Source organism: Notechis scutatus, chromosome Z (genome assembly GCF_049901735.1).
Source record: "Notechis scutatus isolate UNSWTSFEM ecotype Mainland chromosome Z, rNotScu1.2, whole genome shotgun sequence".
NCBI classification, from domain to species: domain Eukaryota; kingdom Metazoa; phylum Chordata; class Lepidosauria; order Squamata; family Elapidae; genus Notechis; species Notechis scutatus.
This window is the reverse complement of record NC_142025.1, coordinates 125,686,921-125,710,793: the sequence shown is the minus strand read 5'-3', so window position 1 is coordinate 125,710,793 and position 23,873 is coordinate 125,686,921. Positions and strand designations below refer to the sequence as shown.

The 23,873-nt window shown below is 40.8% G+C and overlaps 1 protein-coding gene across 3 annotated transcripts; it reads right to left on the bottom strand.

The window, feature by feature from the left end:
* Nucleotides 1-1,547: 1,547 nt before the first annotated feature.
* METTL17 (methyltransferase like 17) lies at nucleotides 1,548-23,639 on the bottom strand. Of its 3 annotated transcripts, none has more exons than XM_026688090.2 (14): nucleotides 23,564-23,639; nucleotides 21,067-21,220; nucleotides 19,355-19,510; nucleotides 17,735-17,819; nucleotides 17,298-17,379; nucleotides 14,821-14,894; nucleotides 14,115-14,209; nucleotides 12,803-12,873; nucleotides 10,586-10,693; nucleotides 9,850-9,918; nucleotides 9,205-9,246; nucleotides 7,658-7,750; nucleotides 4,811-4,995; nucleotides 1,548-4,659 (listed from the first exon to the last, which is right to left on the bottom strand). In XM_026688090.2, exons 1-14 carry the CDS (start codon nucleotides 23,627-23,629, stop codon nucleotides 4,503-4,505), a joined length of 1,437 nt encoding a protein of 478 aa, XP_026543875.1. In that variant the 5' UTR covers nucleotides 23,630-23,639; the 3' UTR covers nucleotides 1,548-4,502. The 3 variants fall into 3 exon arrangements, with proteins under 3 accessions (XP_026543875.1, XP_087804345.1, XP_087804346.1); XM_087948219.1 differs by having other exon boundaries at nucleotides 3,629-4,659; nucleotides 21,067-21,217; XM_087948220.1 differs by lacking the exon at nucleotides 21,067-21,220 and having other exon boundaries at nucleotides 3,629-4,659.
* Between the last annotated feature and the right edge of the window lie 234 nt (nucleotides 23,640-23,873).

Genomic DNA, 23,873 nt, shown 5'->3' with positions numbered 1-23,873 from the left:
TAAACAAAATAAATAAACAAAATAGCAGAGATCACTACTTTAGCTACTTTTGTATTTCTGAGAGGGGAAAAAATGTCTTGAATTTCTATTATTCCCTTTGTTGGAACACTTAAACCTTGAAATGAAATACCATTTTGTCCTAAGCTTGGGACAACTCTATTTGAGTGACAGGGTTTCTTTAAAAAAAAATTTGTAACAGTTGTTTAAAACTTGATCATGGCATGTTTTAACACTATTCTGGCCAATTGTACTGTTAAGAAACAAATTAATCATTTGGGTCATAACTGGAACCAACTGCCTTTTTCCTAAAAAAATATTGGAGGTTGCCTTCTATAAAATTACAACATCAATCTAAAGCTTAAGGGTTACTTGCACCGAACTTCCCTGGATTGATACTTTAAAGGATCTGAACTACAACTCCTAGACTCTCATGTTGGCATGAGATGAAGAAGCCCAAATCTGTAAGGCCATACTTACAAGTAGTCCTCATTTAGCAACTGTTTCGTACAGTGGCTATTTGCAGTTACAATGGTGATAAAAAACAACTTTTTGACCAAGCCTTGCATTTACGACCTTCACAGGTCTTTAACACAAAGTAAGATCATAGGCAGCCATGGTTTCACTCAGCATCTGCCTTGCTTAATGACCAAAATATTTGATCCCCATTATGGATGCTAAAGGAGGACTATCTGTAGTTGGGGAAGATCAGTGCTGGTGAACAAAGGCTCTGCAGCTGAGGAACGATTCTCATCCTTGCCTAGAAAGGCCTTCTCCGTGGTGGCTCCCTCCATTTTGAACATTATCCCATGTTTGCTAATGAAGACAGAAGAGAATCCTATCAATTGTTGGGGGTGAGGAGGATGGACATTTTCCCAGATGGAAAGCAAAATCGCCCATGTACAAGGCATAGTTTAGCAGTGTTTTCAACGTCAATTGATACGTAGATTTCAACTCCCAGAAACCCAGCATACGGGCTGGAGAATTCTGGGAGTTGAAGTCCACACACACACCTTCAAGTTGCTGAGGTTGAGAAACACTCTAGCATTTTTCATTCATGCCAAGCCAGTATTCTGATAGTCTAGAAAAGTGGCTTTGCCTTGCTTTGTTTCAGTAATTTTGTTTTGGCTCAACCAAATTCCATGTAGGTTCACGGAATGGGAGCCTGCTATGCTGTCCTTTCCTCTTTTCTGCTCTTTCTCCTGAAAAAAGGCATGGATGGATTGGCTATTTTGAGGTGTTGTATGTAGGGGAAAAATAAAAATTTCACCTTTATGGGGAGCTAATAGAAAATTAGCTGAGTTCTTCCCCTTTCTCCCAGAAAAAAAGCATCAGTAGCTAATGGTTGCTTTAAATTTCTCCCCATATAAATTTGGGCTTTTAAAAAAGTCTAATCCTGAATCAGGTTGCTCTCGTATCAAATCATAACTTTTAAACCTAAGTCAAAGCTTCTTCCCAAAGCGTATGCAGGTCTTTTATTCCTTGCCTTCAGGGCTACAACATTGTCCTTTAATGTAACTGTCCTCTGAAGGAGACTTGAAAAGTCAGGGTTTGTTTTTTTTACTATCTCCTTCAGAGATATTTGTTCTAACTTTATCACACCCATTTTAAAAAACATACTTGACAAAGCAGTTAAATGGTGTGTACTTTACCTTTTGTCCGATCAACAACCACACAGCTCTAGTCCAGTGGCCAAGTTTCAGGCTAATGTATACACTGCAGCATAAAAGCTGATAAGTTTTTGTATTTATCAAACTCAGCAACGTATTAGCAGAATTGTAATGGTTAATCAATTGGGGTGAAGATACTGCTGGACATGTGCCCACTGGATGCTCTTTCTTTTCTGTTTGATGGCTGTTATGCACTATTCTAACTGATAAAAATCTCAGGATTGAATGGGGGGATTCCAATTATACTGTATAATCCCTCCCCAAAGCCCTTCAACTGATATTTTACTATTAGTAATTTGTGACAAAAAGGATACAAAAAAGAGACTAATATTAGCTTCATTTAACTCACCTCAGTTAATTTTAAAGTTAATCTAAATCCATTTTTAATCTTAACCTAGCTTCTCTTCTTTTCCATTGGTTGATTGTTCTCACTGTCAGAAAATTTCTCATTTCCAGGTTAAATATCTCCTTGATCAGTTATTATTCCTTATCTGGCCCTTCAGGCGCTTTAGAAAATAGCTTGACCCCCCTTCCTCTCTGTGGCAATCCCTCAAATATTGGAAGACTGCTATAATGTCTCCCCTGGTCCTTCTCTTCACTAGACTAGCCATGCCCAGTTCCTGCAACCATTCATCATGTTTTAGCCTGCAGTCCCAATCATCCTGGTTGCACTTCTCTGCACTCTTTCTAGAGTCTCAACATCTTTTTTTTATAGACATCCAATAGCTAACTGGAATTTGAGTTGCCTAGATTAAAACCAAATCACTGGATAAGATAGATCACCAATTAAATCCAGTTAAACCTCAAATGCTGATGTTTTTCAAACCTGGCAACTTCTGAGATGTGTGCACTTCAACTCCCAGAATTCCCCAACCAGCAAGAGATCCTGAAGCCAGCAATTTTGAGAATTGAAATCCACACATTTTAAAAATTGCCAGGTTTCTAAAATACTGACCTAGATCAGGACTGTCAAACTCGCGGCCTGTAGGTTGGATGCCTCAAGGGGGGAAAAGTCCTGATACGCCACATAATGACGTGAGTTTGACACTCCTGACCTAGATGATTCATTCTCACCAAGAAAGACTATATAATTAACTCTAATTTCAGCAGGCTTTTTAAAAAAATCACTGCTATCACAGCTACAAAGCTACACTATGTAATTGCCTTTATCACTGAACAGAACCTGCACCCTCTTCTGCTTAAGAAACCGGACTTCCAATTTCTCCTTATTGCCATGCAAATCGAAGTGGTAGAAATGGGGCAGCCAGATTTGGACTTCAGGAACAATGGATAGGAATGTCCCAAAGATGTTTTTGTTTTTTTCAAGAGGCAACTGGACTTTCTGGTTTTTCTTTGAAGATGTTTAGCTTCTGATGTTTAGCTTCTGAGCTGAAGAAGCTTCTTGGATGAGAAGCAAAACTTCTTCATAGAAAAACCAGAAAGTCCAGTTGCCTCTTGAAAAAGCATCTCTGGGACAACCATGACCTGGATGACTGAGAATCTCCATAGACAAATAGGCCTCTGGGTACTACCACAGTAAAGGAGAATATTTGTAGCACAAGATTGACATGAGGGGTCCTTGGTGCTCTCTGGGCTTGTTTGTTTTTTTCCAGATGTTTCATTACCCAACTAGGTAATATCATCAGTGCTAGGAAGCAAGGACCCCACAGGCCTCTGGGAGCATGCCTGTATGCAGGGGAGCTTAAAAAACAATTAAAACTATTAAGTGCTCAAATCTTCCTCCTTAAGCAACCCAATCCCAAGCCTACTAATCCCAGGATCCCTCCTACGTTATTCACTTTCCAATTTCAATTTACTTGGTATCTTTTTGAGAGCTGGGATTGAAGTGGTCATAAACACACATCCTTTTGCTTCATCGTGTAGCCAAAACTGTCTCCCACTTCCTCTTCACTCAGGCTCTCTGAGCCACTTTATTTGAACACATGCTACCTAGCCTTCTCTTTAAAAAAAAAATAAAAAGTTGGAAAACATTTGTTCTCTTCTTTAGCCAAACACATAGGAAGGCAGAACAAGGAAGGAATAACCACAACCAATCCAAGCTTTTGAAACTGCTCATCAACATTTACATGTAATGCCAAATTAGGTAGGAGACATATTTGAGTTTCAGGGCACCCGTGTCACTCAGAACAGAAAAATATTATGCTGACCCATATAACTTTAGCTTCTACTACTTCCGTTATTCATTTCTTGTGTAACACACTCCTACTACTGTATGTGAAAATGTTAATAAGCTAATTTTTATCATCTTCAGTTAATCTTATAGATGGTGTTTTAAAGGATAAGAAGATTTAAATAGTCCATTTCCAATCCAAATGGAATAATCCAGAGATATATGCAGTGTAGACTCTGGCACCCTCGTGTTCTTTGTCAGGCTCTCACAGCCAAAGACTAGAGATGGAATCTGTAATCCGAATTCTTTGTAGAGCACAAGACTGAAAAAGTCAACCAAAGGACTTGTTTCTGTGTATTGTGAGAATGTTCAAACTGTCCACCAATTTAACCACAGCCAATTAAATTTCTTGATATCTGACTTGACTTTCTGTTAATATCCAAGAGAAAAACCGCTGAATTAAATCCATCACATCTGATACTGGCCAAAGTTGTTCCAAGAAAATCAGTATCCACAGATCATGAACTGAGGTGTACCATAGTTTGATTCTGTTAATTATACACACACCGCCAAGCAGAAACAAACCTGGGTCTATAGCTCCAAACAGCATAAAGAATTCCAGTTCTGGAAACTATCAATCTGAGATAGACATCCAGTCTGAACATACCAAAAGGAAGCATCAAAGTATGCCAGAAGGGACCTCATCAATTCTGATCCTGGCAAGGAGCAGTATTCACTTTTTGAGAATCGTTTTTCTGGTCTTCAAGAGTTGACTTGTCCTCCAAAATGGATTCTATATTTGGAGTCAAAATTGGAAGCCGATCCCCACAATTACTGTTCCAGACACATCGATAGAGATCCCTGGAAGAAGCAAAGATAGATGATGACCCCAGGGCTACATTCATGGGCACTCGAATATAGCCCTGGATCTAGGGCTACCTTCTTAATCTTGGTTTCAGGGCTGTGGAGCCTGGATCTAGAGCTTCTTATGCCTCGAGGGGGAATTGAATACCTGCTATGTTTCTTTGATGTCACAACAGCATGTTGAAGGGTGCCATCAGCACAACAGAGGTGCACATGGATGTGGCGTTTGCGGCAAAGGACAGGCTGGGTGATGCGAGGCCAGGGCTCCATCGACTTCCTCGATCCCCGGCTCAGGATCAAAAAAGAAAATCTCTCGGTTTTGTGTGGAGGATTCTAAACACACACACACACACATTAGGACAGAATGAACTTAAAAAGTTAGCCCCCTTATCACAATCCAGGGAAGAAAAGCTAGCAGAAACATTACCCTGAGACACTAATTGAGGATACCACATTTTCTTCCAATAAGTCCAATAAGGAAACAGCAACATATAGATTCTAACTGAAATTGTGTAAAGTGTAAAATCTGGGGGTGGGTGGGAGGATATGGGGGTAGGGTAGGGATTGTAAAGCCTCCCCAGAAACTTTAACTTCCATCTATAAGCCAACAAAAAGATCTGACCAGGGCAACTGGCCTTGGGGTGTATCATTAGGAATCATGTAGCAATTTCCCATTTCTTTCATCCCAAGGTTTATGTTGTATCCCAGTATATTGTATGATTTACAGAGAACTATCTCTGTCCAGCTTCCCAAACAGGATGACTTTCATTATAAGGGCTTTGTAACGCAATCCATCTAGGTTAGAGAAAGCTGATTAAGACCCTCTTGGTCTTTCTTCATTTATAGAGTCATTGACTAAGATGGGTGGCCCCAAAAATAAACAAATAAACAAACAGGGGTGCAAAATGGTGCAGTTTGTCTCCAGAACTCAGAAATATTCTCAGAAGTAGACTGCTATGTGATTATTTTTTTTGTGCTGAGCTATGGTGGCAGAGTGGTTAGAATGTAGTACTGCAGGGTAATTCTGCCGATTGCCAGAAGTTCGATCCTGATCAGCTCAAGGTGGACTCAGCCTTCCATCCTTCTGAGGTCGGTAAAATGAGGACCCAGATTGGAGGAGACAGTAAGCTGACTCTGTAAACTGCTTAGAGAGGGGCTGTACAGCATAAGGAGCGATATATAAGTTTTAAGTACTAAATGCTATTTTCTGATTTGGTGCATGGACTATTCCTAGGGGCTTTCATCGGCCAATCCAGCAGAAAGAATAAGGTACAGGTAGTCCTCATTTAGTGACCACTTATTCAGCAATAGTTTGAAGTTATGACAGCAATGAAACTAGTAGGCAGGGCTGTTCATTAACATGGCGATCGCAGCATACCTATGGTCATATGATTGCGATTCAGATGCTTAGCAAATGGCACACAATTTCAATGTGGTTGCAATGTCTCATGGTCACATGACTGCCATTTGGGACCTTTACTGATGGCAAAGTCAATGAGGAAATTGGCAAGTAAAATTTGCAGTCAAGTCACACCATGCTTAAAGATTGCCTGTGATCTGCATAACAACCACAACCAGAACTACTACTCTCAAGTTGTGATCACATGATTAAAAAAAAAAACTGTACCATTGTGTCGAAAGAGTTCCCAGTCCCAATTATAGTAGTTCACTGAGGACTACCTGTATTCGAGAGCAGGGTCATTGTTTTCAAGTCTTTATGTATGTCGGCAATAATCAACCATTTAACTTTACGCTTTATGTATTTTGAGTTTCTGTTGGCGGTGTCCTTTATTCAATTTGTCTATGTTTGGATTGCTTTTCTTGCAACATAGAATACCACTTGCTTACTCAAAGGTTGTGCTCTTGTGACCCACTAAACTCTAACCCCAACCTTAATCCCAAGACAAAGTTTTATTCAGACAGCATCCAATCCAAAACAAACAAAGCATATTATGGCTTAATATGGTTTATCCAATGTGGTAAGACCTGGCCTGGGTTTTTCACAATACTCTGAACCACAAACTTTACAACTTCCTAGTTATCATCTTCTGAAAATTCAGCCTGCCGGTTCAAACAGGAAAATGTTACCTTTTTCCAGGCTTCACACAATCTTAAAATTGTGTTCTGGTAGGAGGATTTGTAAAGCAAAGTGAGAAGGACCAGGGACAAAAATGTATGATTTAAATTACATAAAAATACAGCTACTATTTCCCACATATCTCATACTCTTACCTCTTTGTAAGTAAACTATAATTTGGGGATGAACTGGGAGGTGCAAGGGTCATGTAGCTATGTCAAATAGTGCCAAAAATTGAACACATGCTACTATCTGCTCTGGTAATTTGCTTTTCTCCCAATCCATGCTGTATGAATACGTCCTGCATAAATATCAAGTATTTATTGGGACTGCTGTGTTCTGAAATGCTCCAAATATTTATGTATAGGTTCGTCCATAACTCAGCCAAAAATTATGGTCTTAACATGTGCTGATATAGTTACGTGACCACACCCAATTCTTTCACTTTTGTGTGTTGTGACCGCCATAGTCATTAAATGAACTTAATTTAGCCTAATTCTGCTAAAAATTGGAAGTAAACACTGCTTTACAGGGGGAGAAAAATCATAAATAGCGGTTACGATTGTAAATATGGACTTGTTGCCAAGAACACAAAATATAGTCATGGGCCCACAGGAGAGGGAGGACAGAACTTCAGGTCTTTTTTAAGTAGCTTTGGGAAAGTCTACTGTAACTTCGGACAGTTGCTGAGCAACTGGTCATAAGTTGAGGACTATCTGTAGATGGTTCCCATAGTTATGTAAGGATGCTAGAAGCACAATGCAAGAAATAGAAGAAGCAGACTTGATTTGGTCTTCTCAGACCTTGTTAGTTCACCCAGTCCTCTGCTGTAATATCCAGGGGAGCAAAATGCTTTAAAGACATAGCTTTATCACCCCATCTCTTCTCAAGGGAAGATAAGCAGGCAGGCAGACTTACCCAAGACAAAGGCAGGGGTTCATACTGCTGGAGAAAGTTGCATGGCAAAGGATTATCCCGTAACATGCGAGGACAGGGCAAATGGTGTGGACACTAAACAAGTAAAGGAGAGAAGTCAATTGTTATTACAGTAGTGGCCAAAATTGTGGAAACCTTTTGGGAAACGTGTATTTTTGAGGTTTGATGGCTAATAACATCACTTTTTTTGGAGTAGCACCATAAAATTAAATATTTTATGGAAAGATAATTTAATAAAGAATGCAATGCTACGAAGTTTGTTCAATTATCTATATTCTATGAAATGTTATAGCCAAATAACCAGACAAAGGAAGCGCAACTTTCTTAGGTTGACATCAGGTAGTTTTCCTTCATCTGATTGTAGCCAGTATGCATGAGTGTTTAGAGAGCAATCAGGTGTCATCTTGTTTTGGCAATGAGCCAATCAGATCACAGTAGGATTCAGTTATTGATGTCATGTCTTGAAGCTGAGAGGAGGACATTTGTCAGTGTGTTATGTGATCACTATCAAGTTGGTGGGTTTTTTGTGTTCTTTCACTTAATGAGCTTGTAAAACATAATAAAATTAAAGTAATGGTACAAAGAGTTGAATGGTGGCTCAGAAAGCGATGTAAAATAGTATTATTAAGTGAACAAGGCTACAGTTATAAAGAAATTAGAAGAAAAATTGATGGAAATTTAACCAAAGGTGGCATTTATAAGTTTTTGAAGAGGTATAAGGAGACTCAGTCACTACAAAACCACACAGATAAAGGCAAGAAAAGGTGCACAATAACAAGTGATGATAGAATTATGAGACTGTGCCTTTGTGACAGAAGAAAATCATCTGGGTGTATACAAGATGGAATGGCACAATGCAATGTGAAGTTGAATGCAAGAACTGTTCAGCGTAGACTGCAGGAATTTGGCCTAAAATTCCATGAAAAAAGCCACTTTTACCTCTGAAACAAAGGTTGAAAAGACTAAACTGGGCTAAAACCCATGTTAGCTGGACAGAGGAACAATGGGACAGTGTTATTTGGAGTGATGAAACCAAGATCCCCATTTGGTAGTGATGGCATAAAAATACACTTTTCCCAAAAGGTTTCCACAATTTTGGCCACTACTGTATGTTTCAGTAGTCCTGAGTCTTGATGAACACACACATTCTCTGTTGTGCTTCATCACGCACAATATGTTTTTATACCATTTCTGCTCCCGTTCACCAATCAAGTGTAGCAACGCTATGTGTTCTCCCACCCTCCATTTTGTTCCCCCATCAACATTTCTTCATCTTCAGGGTGCCAATGACAAAAAATATGGCTTAAGTTCTGATCAAAAGACAAAATTTGCATGTTTTCTGGGCTCACAATCAAAGATATGGTCAAAGGCAGAAAAGAATTCTGACTTAAAAAACAAAACAGCACTCCAGAAATATTTACCCAAGAGCAAAACAAGATTTGCTTGAAATCCAACACAGCAGATGAGACATTTTTTACATTCTAATGTAGCTTTAATAAATGTAACTCTGGATAGAATTCAGTACTTACTGGAGCAAACACATGAGCTTCTTCTTTTACTTTATCTGCTTCCTGAGAACAAAATGAAAAAAGCTTCAATCAGTAAAAATGGTGACCTCCAAACTTTTCTATAACCTTAACATGGAGGCTCATAGGCTTTGATATACAATTTTTGAGTGACTGCTACAACTTATTCAAAGCCTGGAGGATAAACAGAGACAGAAACAAAACAAATTATTTGGGAAATTAACATTTAAATTAAATTAAGGCTGCAGTAAATACAAAAACACATCCCCTCAAAGTTGGAGGGGGCGAATCCTGAAAGCTCACACCTTATGCACACTTCAGAATAGAGACAACTCTCCCTGCAATTAGGGTAGGAGAGAAGAATCCATTCACTGCTTAATTAAATCAGATTTTGAGAACATGTGTAAACACATAAAGAAGAACTGGAACAATTAAATGACACTGCAATGCATGTGGGAGAGAACCAAAACCCAAACAGATACTTATTAATTGTATCCTTGCTTTCAAACAAACCACATAAAATTATCCCTAACTTAAGAACCATCTAATGAGATATATCTGATGCATTAATGTTCCTTTACCATCATTTTGCAGCCTCCCTCCCCTCCACCTTTTAAGCAGGCCATTAACCGAAGAAACGTGACTCACCTTCAAAATAACATCCCGGGCCTCCATGAGCATCTGATGGCCTTCCTTAGTTCCATTTTCAACCAGAACCTAGAAAAGGATATAAAACAGGGTAGACAAATAAAGGAGGGTCTGCAGACCAAATGCAACTCAGGTTGTCACTTCAGCTCTTAAAACTTCCTTTTTGGGGGTAAATCCTGACCTTTCTTTCCATACTGGTCTCTTTCTCAGAGTACTGAAAAGACACCTTCTTCATGCAGTCAGAAACAGACTATCATTGTTTACTGCCTCTTTGAGAAAGACAGAACAGAGTGAGGGGAGGAAAGGGTGTTGATTTCTTGTTCTAATATTTATCCAGGCCACACACAGGATAAATTAAATCCTTGTTATCACATGAAAATCTGATCTAACAAGAAGGGAGACTCCAATAATAATGGATAAAAGGTTCAAAGGGGGGCGGTTAAGAGGGTTAAGGGGCTAGAGTTAAGAGGGTTAAGCTTTCAGGCAGCAACATCAAGAATAGCATGGAGCACAACCACCATGTAAAGAATGAGGGGATGACTTTCTTGTAGCCAGCAATACTCAGCAGAATCCAAAAAGAGGCTATAAGGGCAATCCATGATCAACAGGCTGCTATCTCTCAACCCACAACAGTCATCAAAAGAGTGTTTCATGTGAGAACCAGGCCAAGTTTCAAGGCAGAGCAGAGTAGTCAACTGACTGAATCCATTCAAGCAATTCAGGGCATCTTCCTTACCAGAAAGTTGTTAGTTTTCTTCCATAGGTTTTTCACTTTTGCTATTCTCTGAGCATAAGTTGGCAGGTCGTTGAGAGAGAAAGCGGATACTGAGAGATCAAACGTCATCTGTGGAGGAAAAGATAAAAATGGAAATTAAACCATTCTCCAATTACAAATTCTATTGGTAGAAATCAGAGTCCCTGGTTTGAGGATCAAATGTTAAAGTCTGGGCTCTAATACGGCATGCTCTCTTCATCCATATACCTCACAGGCCTAACGTGAGGGTCCAGTTAAGGTATAGGGAGAGGTGCTACATCCAGCATCCTTAGCAAATTAAAGGTAGGACAAACACATTTGTATTAAAAGTCTTTCTTGTAAGAGTTTCTCATTTTATTCAATCACTCTACATGCTGTCTGGTGAATTCTGGGAGTTGAAGTCACATGTCTAAAAGTTGCCAAGTTTGGAAAACATTGCTGTAGGTGGTTGGTTATTGGAAAAATATTCTAACCATGAGGAAAAGTACAACACTAAAATAATTGCCAATTCCCTTTCCTTTATTCTTCATGCCTTAAATGGCTCTTCAGAATAACAGAGTTGGAAGGGACCTTGTAGATCATCTAGTCCAGGGGTCGCCAACCTTTTGGACCTCAGGGACCACCAAATTCATAATTTTAAATCCCGCGGACCAAAATCCCCAAAATAGTCTGCAGGAAAATTCTCCACCCCGTTTTCCTACCGATCGATCATTCTTTATTTGGGATTGCCTGGCCACCGGGCTGCTTTTTTCCACTTCTTTCTTCTGCTTTTGGCTGCATGCAAGGAAAGCAGCAGAAGTTTTTCTTTCTCTCCCCCAAACTCCACCAGAAATGAGTCTTTGTCACACCTGCGCAGCCTCTTGGAGCAGGAGGCCTTTCAGGGTCCCGAAGACTCATTTCTGGCAGAGTTTGGGGGAGAGAAAGAAAGACTTGCTGCTTTCCTTGCATGCAGGCAAAAGCAGAAGAAGCAGAAAGAAGCAGCCCAGTGCTCAGGCCAGGTGCGTGGGGCGAGTGAGGCAAGTTCCCCTGCTCCGCTCTTTCCCCCCTCCCCCCACTACCTTGTGTTGTTTGTAATGCAAGTGATGCAAGCCTGGATTAATTGCCTTGGGAGGTGCTTTGGGGGTGACATTTCTCTGCGGACCACCAAAATTTTCTCACAAACTAGTGGTCCGCAGCCCACTGGTTGGTGACCATTGATCTAGTCCAATCCTCCGCCCAAATCAGGAGACCTACACCACTTCTGACAGATGGCAGTCCAGTCTCTTCCAACTGTGCAACTATGTGTATGTACACAGAAACATAAAATATATAACTATAGATATATTTATTTTAAATTGTCAGCTGGTGCTCCATTCAAAATCCAAGAAAGAAATACTTAGACTCTTTTAATTAGAGAAAAGATATCTTTTACTGGAAATGAAGTGGTAGCAACAAGAGGATTCTGAATCTGAGGAAATAGGTGCGTAAATCACATATACAAAGTGATGGAAATGTTCCCACCCCCAATAGTTCAAATGGTTCTTCCAATTAAAAGTTGTGAATATCATCATGTGGACATCTTCAGGTGATGATGAAGTTTCTGTCCGTTGACCTTGGCATACTTTGATAAAGGTTTGCAGCTGCGCAGAGAAGAAAAAGCTAAGCAAGAAATAGAAACCTAAGCAAGAATGTACTCCCCCCTCTCCTCAGTTTATACAATACTAGTTTGTATCACCTCCAGCTCGCTTCCCATACTTTCCCCCCTCCTCCCCCCGTTACTTATGGCAGCCGAAAGATGCAAAGCAAAGGTAGAAGATCTTGAAGGCTGACAAAAATATTTATATGAGGTATCTACGTATATTGGGAAACATATCTCTCTTTTATATGCTGCATATGAGTCCTTTTTTCTTAAGTCCAAGCCAAATGGATAGTTTCTAACATTTTCTAATACTATCATAAAAGTTTCCAGCCTATAAATTAATGCACCCAAAGTAGATCAGTTTTAATTACTTTTAAGCCACAATGGAATCAGGTGGAGATTGTAAATAAGTCAGCGAAGTAAATTCTTGTGAGAGTGCTAGAAAGTTTCCATAGGGAAGATATTGCACTGAATATCCCCAACCCAGAGATCAACAGGGACCTCAAGAGTTGGCATGGTATATTCATCAAGCCTTCTGGGATTCAATCTCTTTGGAATGCAGCTGTGTGAGTTGTGCATACCTGTGGCCCAACGGGGAAAGCCTGCCTGAAGTAGACACCAGGAAAGCAGAGCTCTTGGGATTCAGAGATGCCTAGGAAGAAAACAGACAGGTAAATCCAGAGAAGGGAGCCTGTGAGGGGGAGAGAGGGGGAAATCCAACAGGTGATCCTGAAGGTTACACAGGGAAACCACAAGTAAAGGTGGGGCATGGGACAAACCAGCATTATATCTCAATCAAGAATGTTAGCATTACCAATTCTACTTAAGCGAAATACTTTCTACTGAACATCCATCACAATAATATACTTGGCATCAAACAAACAAAGAAAAAAAGAAGTTCTGAATGATCAAAAGTAGACGCTCATTACAACCTTGGAAGAGGCCATAACATACCATGATGGCTCTCACCAGATTTCCAATGATTAGACAGGGTAGATTATCCACCTTGTGCTTAGATTTATCCTACACAAGTCTAGCTGGAAGAAGAATGACACTGAACAGGAACCCAAGCTTCAATATGTATGCCATATGTAATATGGTAAAATGTGTAAGATAGTTGACTATATATCCTATATGCACAGCTTTTGCTGATATATGAACTACAGAAGCACTGCAGAGACACAAGACATACTCCAATATGTGAATTTTCTAGTTTAATGCTTTGGACTCAGGTCTTCTGTCTTCCTTAAGTTTGCAATGAACTAAAATGTTTCCAGTTTCATCAGAAACTATGTTTCTGGTGGAAATTGACATTGTAGACAGGACCCAACTAGGGACGAAACAAAACCCAGAAACAATCCTGCAGGAAACATCCAAGGAAAAATCATGATCCAGTTGTGCTAACCCACGGATGCATATTATTATTTAGTAAACTTATATGCCACCTGATACCCAGCAATTCTGGAAAGTACTATATGAGGATTTTGTTTTGTAACATTTCTTCATGAATTTTCATCAGGTACAAAGATAAAACATTGGCTCCATAAACACAACTGCAATCGGATGTGTCTTCCAAAAAATAATGCTAAATTTAGGCGTATGATTGTCAGGAGGAGAACAGTGATGAGCAATCACCTTTGGGGCCTAATTCTTGAGACCTTCAAGAAAAGATTGGACTGCCATTTGTCAGAAATGGTGTAGGGTCTCCCGCTTGGGTGGGGGATTGGACTAGATGACCTATAAGGTCTCTTCCAACTCTGATTATCTGTTATCTGTAATTCAAAGGAAGTTACCTGCTGGTCTAAAAATTAAAAAGGAAAACCTTTTTGCTTGAGAAAGATAACATCAGCCTGGGAAAATAAAATACCCTACGCATTTTCCTTCCCATCTCACCTCTCATCAGTTTCTCTGCCAGGGACAGCATGTGAACAGAACAATCAATATTCATGTATTCTTTCAAGCTTTCGCCCCAGATACTATGGGCTGCCCTAAGGTGTAGAAAAAAAGCAAAATAGATTAGATGGATGGATGGGCAGATGGATAGACAGACAGGAAAGATGGGCAGATAGACTCAGACAAATGATAGGTAGGTAGGTAGATAGAAAAGAAGGATGGATAGATTGGATGGATAAGATAGATAGTTTTTTACATATGAAGACACATTACCTCCCCATCTCCCACCAGGTCTGTTGGCTTCCCCGAATGGGAAGCCAATTCTGTCACAAGCATATTTCTTGAACCTCTTTTTCTGTAGCCTTGTGTTCCCCCTCTTATACTGACTGCGGAGACCTGGCTGCAGATTTTCCCCCATTTTAGAAGCATGATCCTCTTCAAAATAGATGGGAAGCTCCACTTCCAGAATGTCCCTATTTAAGAAAACTAGGAGCCCTAACCCAAACTTGCCCACTTCACATGCGAAACAGCTGGCTTGATAGCATTCATACCCTTCAAAAATGTTATGCTGAAGCCACAGCCAACAAAAGATCGCCTTCCCCTCTCTTTCCCTTGTTTTAGGTACTCACTCCCTCTACTAGGGACATAAGTCTCATTGTTGCTGCTGCAGAGAAAGGCAGTTTCTCCTTTCCAAGGGGATACTCACCAGCTGACAGCACTGGTACCCGAGCCAAAATCCAGCAAAGTTTTGGGCTGGAAATCTGGCACTCGCTTCTGGATCTGAAGGGAACAAAGTTGCAGAGAAAAAGGGGCCACTTTCTCAATTTGGAAGGACAGTGTAATATTTGCCAAGCTTAATAAGATAAATCACAATTTATTTATTTAAAAAAAAAGACCTTATGCTTTAAATTTGGCAGAGGTGCTACTTATAAGCTTATTTTCACTGAATTTCAAAAGAAGAGAAGCTGCTGCAGTACAGGCTCTGTCCACATCATCCCAATTTCAATTGTTAGAAATGAGCACCCACAAGAAGACAGACTACCTGATATTCGTGGCCAAAAAACCAATGGGGTATTTTGCCGCTGTTGCTTTCCCTTCTGCCCATTCCGCTGCCACGTTTGGAGCTGCCGCTTCCGTGTTTGGAGTGCCGCCGCCATTTGGAGCTCCAAGCGCGGAAGTGGCAGCTCCAAACATGATGGCGGGCGATCTTTTTATTTTGGTCCGCGCGAGTTCAAAGTGAGCAAGAGAGGGAGACTGCGATGCCTCCATCCGAGATGGCAACCTCACTAGTGGATCACAACGTGGCTGGAAGCCCGAATCGGTGGGATACGATGGCAATCTTTTTGGAGCGAGAGAAAAGGGAGAGAAGAGTTGTGAGGCGTAATTTGCAGGAGGAAGTGGGTGTACCCCACGGCAGGGAGCCCAAGGAAGGGCTGGTAGGCAACGGAGAGCGTCCCATAGCTCCGGAAGCAGCCTAGAGACGCGCCCGGGAAGAGGCGCAGATGCTGCCTTGTAGTCCCCAAGCCAACTGCGTGCGCCGCCTTTAGTTATGTGCGCTCCGCGCTTTGGGCATCTCCGTGTGATCGCGACCCTGTCTTTTCCACCTGGCGCCCTTGCTGCTTTCTGGCTCTTTAGCAACCCGGCTTCGTGTTTGGAGCACTGCCGCTGTTTGGAGCTCCAAACGGCGGCGGAAGCTCCAAATGCGGAAGCTCAAACATGACGGTGGGCGATCTTTTTATTTTGGTCCGCGCGAAGTTCAGAGCGAGCATGAGAGGGAGACCGCAATGCCTTGCTAAAGAGCCAGAAAGCAGCAAGGGCGCCAGGTGGAAAGGACAGGGTCGCGATCACACGGAGATGCCCAAAGCACGGAGCGCACATAACTAAAGGCGGCGGCGCACGCAGTTGGCTTGGGGACTACAAGGCAGCATCTGCGCCTCTTCCCGGCGCGCGTCTCTAGGCTGCTTCCGGAGCTACGGGACGCTCTCCATTGCCTACCAGCCCTTCTTCCTTGGGCTCCCTGCCGTGGGGTACACCCACTTCCTCCTGCAAATTACGCCTCGCAACTCTTCTCTCCCTTTCCTCTCGCTCCAAAAGATCGCCATCGTATCCCGCCGATTCGGGCTTCCAGCCACGTTGTGATCCACTAGTGAGGTTGCCATCTCGGATGGACGCATCGCAGTCTCCCTCTCTTGCTCGCTTTGAACTTCGCATGGACCAAAATAAAGATCGCCCGCCATCATGTTTGGAGCTGCCACTTCGCGTTTGGAGCTCCAAATGGCGACGGCACTCCAAACACGGAAGCGGCAGCTCCAAACGTGGCGGCGTAATGGGCAGAAGGGAAAGCAACAGCGGCGGGTGCCAAAGGTGTCTGCAGCAAAGGTGGGAGTAGGGAGCTCTCTGTGCTTGGCCATGATCGCCCGTTAGGAGCGGCTGGTGGCAAGGAATTCCGGCCCGCCGGGCGCTCCTAACGGCAAGTCCCCCTTCCCCCTTATTTTGCATATTTTAAAATAGGCCTAAATTTGGGGGAGGGGCTTAATTGATTTTATGCCCAAAAACATGCTGGGCCTTCCTATTGGTGGAGGCCGTATTGTTGGAGAAACACGGTAGTAATTTTGGCTTATCCTATAAAATGGTTAATATTGGAACAATGCAGATAATTAATGGTTGCGCCCTAAAAGTATCTACCTCTCTTTTTCAAAGAAAGAAGATAAAGGAGAGATGCAACCTAGAACTAAAGAGAAAATTCCTAACAATGAGAACAATCAAACAATGAAACAAAAGCGGACTGTCAGAAATGGTGTAAGGTCTCCTGCTGGGGCAGGGGGTTGGACTAGATGACCTACAAGATCCCTTTTGACTATGTTAATCTGTAAATCTGTGAATTGCCTTTGGAAGTTGTGGGCGCCCCATCACTGGAAGCTTTTAAGGAGAGACTGGACAGTCATTTGTTAGAAGTAGTATAGGTCTCCTGTGTGAGAAGGGAGTTGAATGACCTCTAAGTCCCCTTCCAATTCTGTTACTGTTGCTGTTACCAAGCTGAGGTGTTAAGAATGAGTAAATATTCAAATCCAGAAGAGTGACAGGATTCTAAGCCTGGTGTTATGTCCAGGCCCACTCCATGAAGCCCTGCAGGATTGTCTTCTCTACGTCATCTTGCCCACTGAAGTTATAGCTGTAGCTTACTTCATGGAATGCTCGACTCACTGCTGCATAGTTTGCATCCATCCGGCTGACCATGTACAGAAAGCTGAGCTCTTTAGTATATCTTGAGAAAGAAAAATTACAATTGTGGTCAGTACAAAAAAAGAACACACACCCCAAACACACATACTCCAACTCCCCAGCCAAATGGAAGTCATCTAAAGTCATGAGAATCGCCACCATAAAGTGGAGGCAAAAAGCAGACTTTTTTCAGAGCATACAGTGAGGTAGCTCTCATTCTGATAACATTGGGCTTTTCTCTCAGGCCTTGGGAGAGTGCTTTAGAAGCCCCTTTCCACTTTTGTTTCATCGTACATAGAAGAGGTTTGTATTTTTTTTAATGATTCAAAGAGAGTAAAACGAGAAGGGTCAACTATGTCTTCCTCCAGTAATCAGAATCCTGAGTTTTAAACACTCACTTCAATTCTTCCCAGTGGAAGGTTGTTTGACGAACAGCAGTCAAAACCTTTTGCTTCAGCTTATCACTTTCATCTAGAGATCCACCTAAAAAGATGTATGGGAAAGTATACTAGGACTATTGTTGCAATTATTACATTTTTATCTCATCCTTTCCCAAGGATACATCATTACTCAGCCTCTTACAGTCTACCTACACAATCAGCCCTGACAGGTGGGATCAGTTAAGGCACATTGATCAATCCAAGACCATTCAGCAAGATGGAGTTTTGGAATTCTGGCCCCTCTATACACAGCCCAGCTTTTCTGTAGGGGGCTCAACAATTCCCCAAGATAAGTTGTCTTGACAGAGGGAAAATGGACAAATATCTCCATTTACTTTCTCAAAGGGAGGAAAAACTAACATTCTAATATTTAGTATTCACAGGACTCCATCTTTGTAGAAAAGGACTGTCACAAATAGCATTGTTAGAGATGCAACGAGGATAATGCTTCTTTAAAACATGTTTTTATAAAGTCCTATACTGAGGGAAAAATAGTTGATTACATAAATTGTGCAACAAAATCTAAAATTTTCAAGGAATAATATTCTTTGGAATTGCAGGTAGTCTATGAATTGCAGCCACTTAAGTGACTGTTCGAAGTTACAGCACTGAAAAAAATGACTTGTGACTGTTTTTCAACCTTACAAACATTGCAGCATCCCCACAGGCATGCGATCAACATTCGGACACTTGGCAAGTGGCATATATTTATGAGTTGCACTGTCCCTTGGTCACGTAATCATCATTTATAACCTTCCCAGATGGTTTCCGACAAGCAAAATCAATGTGAGAAGCCAGATTTGCTTTATGATCAAATGATTCACTTAAGAACTGTGCAAAGAAGGTAATAAAGTGGGGCAAAACTCCCTTAACAACTGTCTTGTGTAGCAACGGAAATTCTGGGCTCAGTTGTGGTCCGAAGTTGGGGACTACCTGTATATATCTGGTGCATGGAATTTAACCGTCGGACAATATAAACAGGTTTTCTGTGCACGTTACTATGGCCAAAAAGCTAATATTGCACCATTAGAAAGATGAATTAATGAATCAATTCACTCAATGGATTGAAGTCCTGATTGGACTTGTCACCTTTGAACTGATTGTTTAGAGACGTAGCCTTTGTATAGGCAAGATAATGAAATATGAGACTCATTTATATAGAATTCAGAATAAAGTCATATAAATATATTAAAAGTGTGTACATAAATGCTATTTGGACTAGACAGTTATTCATAGAACTATAACTGTTTATTGTTATGACATATGGTGGCGCATTGGTTAGAATGCAGTATTATAGGCTAACTCACTATTCACTGCCAGCCTTTCATTCTTCTGAGGTCAGTAAAATGAGGGCCCAGATTGTTGGGGGCAATATGCTGACTCTGTAAACTGCTTAGAGAGGGCTGTAAAGCACTGTGAAGTGGTATATAAGTCTAAGTGTTATTGCTATTCTTCAAGTTTTCTTTCTTTCCAACTCTTTTTTTTAACTATCCTGTATGTTTCTGATATCGTACTTCAATAAAAATTAAGAAGTGTGTTGATCCTATTTTCTCTCTATCATCCATACCCCCCTTTCACCTTTCTGCTGGACCAGGACTTCTGCATCCTTCCTCAGCTTCTGTTCCAGGAGTTGTGCTTTTTTACGCAGATCTTTCAACTCTATTGGACGTTTGCGGCTCCAGAGGTAGTTGCTAAAAGATTCGGACTTCTTCTCCATATCACGTATGGGGGATTCTGGGAGAAAGAACAAGACTCATGCAGAAACCAACACTGGGCTCTGCAACAGCTATTGAATCTAAAAAGCGTCCCAGAAGACAATGATAAACAATATTCAATGTTGTTGCTAAGGAAATTATAGAGATACATCCATGGGATTGTGCTCAATATAATAATATAGGTAGTCCTCGATTTACAACAGTGCATTTAGTGACAATTCAAAGTTGCAATGGCACTGAAAAATTTGACGTGGTTTTTTACAGTTATGACATTTGCAGCATCCCTAGGATCACGTGATCAAAATTCAAATGTTTGGCAACTGGTTCATACTTATGATGGCTGCAGTCTCCAAGAATCATGTAATCATCTTTTCCAATCTTCTGACAAGCAAAGTCAACAGGGCAGCCAATTCATTTAACAACTGTGGCAAGAAAGTTTGTAAAATGGCACACTTAATGTTTCACTTAACAACAGAAGTGTGGTGCTCAATTGTGGTCATACATCAAGGACTATCTATATTTTTATGGATGTGTTTTGCAAATGCATTTTATTTATTTTTATTAAACACAATTGAATATATTTGGTACATTGTTACATCTGTCAATACATCATGAGAGGCAATGGATCAAGATTTAAGTGAAAAATAGAGAAATAATACTCTCTAAACTGAAAACAACTAGGACCACTGAATTCACCCTGTCATTTCAATTTCAAAAACTGTACAGGTAGGACTTAATTGACCCTGGAATTATGGTTGTCAGTTGTACAGGTTTTTAAGTGGGTCATCATGTGACCAATATGATTTCATGACTTTTTTTTTTGTGGCAGCACTTAAGGGAATCACTATGGTCGTTAATGGATCGTGTCTGCAATAGACTTTACAGAAGTAAAGTCTAAAGAATATTGTAAATTGTGGTCATGTGATTATAGCATGTTGCAAACAGCCATAAATGTGGGCTGGTTGCCAAGCACTCAAAATGTAATCACATATGAAGAATGGTTGCAGGATTTGGGTTTGTCTAGTCTAAAATGAAGAAGAATTTGGGGGGACATGATAACAGTATTCCATATTTGAGAAGTTGCCACAAAGAGGAGCTATTTTCCAAAGCACCACAACGCAAGACAACAAACAATGGATGGAAACTAATCAAGGAGAGAAGCAACCTGGAATTAAGGAGAAACTTCCTAACAGTGAGAACAATTAACCAATGGAACAACTTGCTGTCAGAAGTTGTAGGTGCTTCATCACTGGAGGTTTTTAAGAAGAGACTGGACAGCCACTTGTCTGAAATGGTATAGGGTCTCTTGCTTGAACTAGAAGTTGGACTAGAAGGCCTCCAAGGTCACTCCCAGCTCTATTCTGATTGACTGATTGATTGATAACTTCAGAGGTCATGTTTAGAACTTTAAATCTGACTGGTATGTACTTTTTTTTTGGGGGGGGGGGGGTCCATCATAACTTTGAACAGATGCTAAACAGCTGGTTGTAAATCTGAGACTACCTGTAGCATACCTTCAACTAAGACACTAGCTGATATACCCAGACAATCCAATCTTTAATGAGTTTTACTCACGGGCTACCCAAAAGGAAACTGCTTGCACTAACTCAGGCGGAAGCTTCACACATTTGAGATGGAGGATGCCTGGGTGTTTTCGGTGAGGAATGTTGTTCAGGAAATTTGAAGAATTATCTACTTGAGAAACATTGGGAACAATGGTCGCCAACTTCTGAGCAAGAAGACAAGAAAGAAAAGCTTAGGACAGAGTTAAGATTTAATCATAGATAGGCAAATCCCAAAATGGCAAAAATCATGAAGGACTACAGGAACCCAAAATTTATGTTGCTAAGCAAGATAGTTAAGTGAGTTTTGCCCCATTTTATGACCTTTCTTGCCACAGTTGTTTAGCAGTTATTTAGTAACACAGTGAATCTGGCTTCCCCATTGACTTTGCTTGTTAGAACATTGCAAAAGTTATCACATGATCCTGGGACACTGCAATTATCATAAAATATCAGCCAGTTGTCAAGCGCCTGAGTTTTGATTATATGATCATGGGGATGCTGCAAGGATGGTAACTGTAAAAACAGTCATAGATCATTTTTTCCAAGGCAGTTGTAACTTCAAATGGTCACTAAATGTAAGGTGATTAAATTGAGGACTACCTGTACAAGATTCTAAAGTGCAGCTGTCACAAGAATATGCAGTCTTTAATTTTCTGACTTTCCAATGTGTCACTGGGCACACATATTAACTTCTGTTGCAATAGAAACAATTAACAGTTATTATTTGAAATACCTTTCAAATCACAGCAAGTACTGTATGTGGTTCTAATTATGATTAGAGTATAACTGTATTCCCTGAATTAAAGCCACATTGTTATGTTTCTGGAACAGAAACTAAAATTGACTCTTGTTCTGCTAAGAAATTGCCTTTCTGGAATAATTCTTATTTAACAGGCAAAAGTATGGGGGCAGGGTGAAAAATTGGGGCTGAAAATAGTTAATCCACCTATTAACTATTAAGACTTCTGAAGTTGGGAAAAGAATAATTCCTCCCTGAAAGCACTGAATGGCAAAATATTTATTCAAAACATTTACTATAGTCTTAATTTGGACCTGAAGTGTTGGAAGCCTTGGAAATATCAATGATTTTAATTTTTTATTCCAAGTTACATAACTTCCTATGTCAAATTCATGACCCTGGGCAGCAAATACCAGTCAAAATCTATGTAAAAATAGAGAACTATATATCATGTTGACCATCTTAAAGAGTTCATCAACAACTGAAAAATCAAAGTTAATGTTAGGTTATGATTGAAAAAAGCACTACCAATTTATTTATATTTCGTATTTCTTAACTGCCCATCTTTCTCAGATGCATGGCACATGATTAACTCCAAAAGAAAAGTAACATTAATACATAAGATCGCTTGTAGAAATATGAGATTAACATACAGATAGTCCTCAACTTGCAACAGTTCATTTAGTGACTGTTCGAAGTTACATCACTGAAAAAAGTGACTTATGACCGTTTATCACTTATGACCATCATGTGATTTACATTCAGATAATTGACAACTGACTCACATTTATGATGGTTGCAGCGTCCCGGGGTCATGATCCCCCTTTGTGACCTTCTGATTAGCAAAGTCAGGGAGGAAACCAGATTCACTTAACAACCTTGTCACTAATTTAACAGCCACATTGATTCACTTAAAAACTGTGGCAGGAAAAATCGTAAAATGGGGCAAAACACACCAAACAAATATCTCACTTAACCACATACATTTCAGGCTCAATTGTGGTCATAAGTTGAGGAATACCTGCATTTAACAGCTCTTAACATTTTTTTAAAAATCCTGAGCCCTTTATAACCATCCTTAATATCATTCAGCCATTTATCTCTTCACTTATTTATATCCTGCCTTTATTTCTACAAATAACTTAAGATGGCAAATATACCCAACACACCTTCCGCCTCCTATTTTCCCAATAACAACCCTGTGAGGCGAGTTGGGCTATGAGAGGGAGAGACTGGCCCAAAGTCATCCAGCTGGCTTTCATCCTAAGGAGGGACTAGAACTCCCTGTCTCCCAGTTTCTGGTAATTCTCATAATTACATGAATTACTTAATATAATGCATTAATATCCCAACTTTTCTCTAAAAAAGAACAGACGTGAACCAGATTTCCATGACCGATTCGCTTTCAAATTGGGGTCTCCCCACCTCCCAGCCACCACTTCCAAACCAGCGCCTTCATTGACGGATGGACTAAAATACCCATCAGCCATAGTCTCGACTGATCTCACTACATCGTTTTATGCGGTAGAAATAGCCACGTGGCGGATACCGCTTGTTCCCTTTTAATGGTTATTATTTGCACAGCCCTAATTAATTGGGATTAAGAGTTCCCGCTTTTGAATTCATTCGAATGATATACTACTATTCGCTTGAATCCAGATCAAAACGCACTGGAGCCCGCCCGCTCCTCCTTCACCCGACCAATTCATCATAACGTATAAGGACCAAACAAAGAGAGAGAGAAAAATAATTTTTAAAAAAGTCTCACTCTGACTATTAAAGGATTAAAACCAGCGTGCGCGTACGCTTCCCGCAAATGTTTCATTGCCGCCATCTTCTGCAAGAACTTGCTGCCCAGCGCGCAGGCGCAATATTAGAACCGCCCCTCTGGAAACCCATCGCGGCCGCCATCTTGGGAAGGGATCAAAGAAAGACGGAGAAAAGACGTCTGGGCATCTCTTTCGCTCACGTTGCCTTGCCGTTTGAGGGAGGAGGCGGCCTCAAATGCTTCCCGAACGGCTGATTGGTTGTCGAACCACCTTTGCGTCATCAGCGTCCTTCCCTAAGGCTCCGCGGGC

Bases quoted from the DNA above. Each gene is read 5' to 3' on its own strand.
- METTL17 (XM_026688090.2), bottom strand. From the start codon at position 23,629: ATGGCGGCAATGAAACATTTGCGGGAAGCGTACGCGCACGCTGGTTTT. The intron at 14,210-14,820 runs GTGAGTATCCCC...TCTACACCTTAG, and splicing joins GGTACCAGTGCTGTCAGCTG to GGCAGCCCATAGTATCTGGG. The intron at 7,751-9,204 runs GTAAGTACTGAA...TTACTTGTTTAG, and splicing joins AAGCTCATGTGTTTGCTCCA to TGTCCACACCATTTGCCCTG.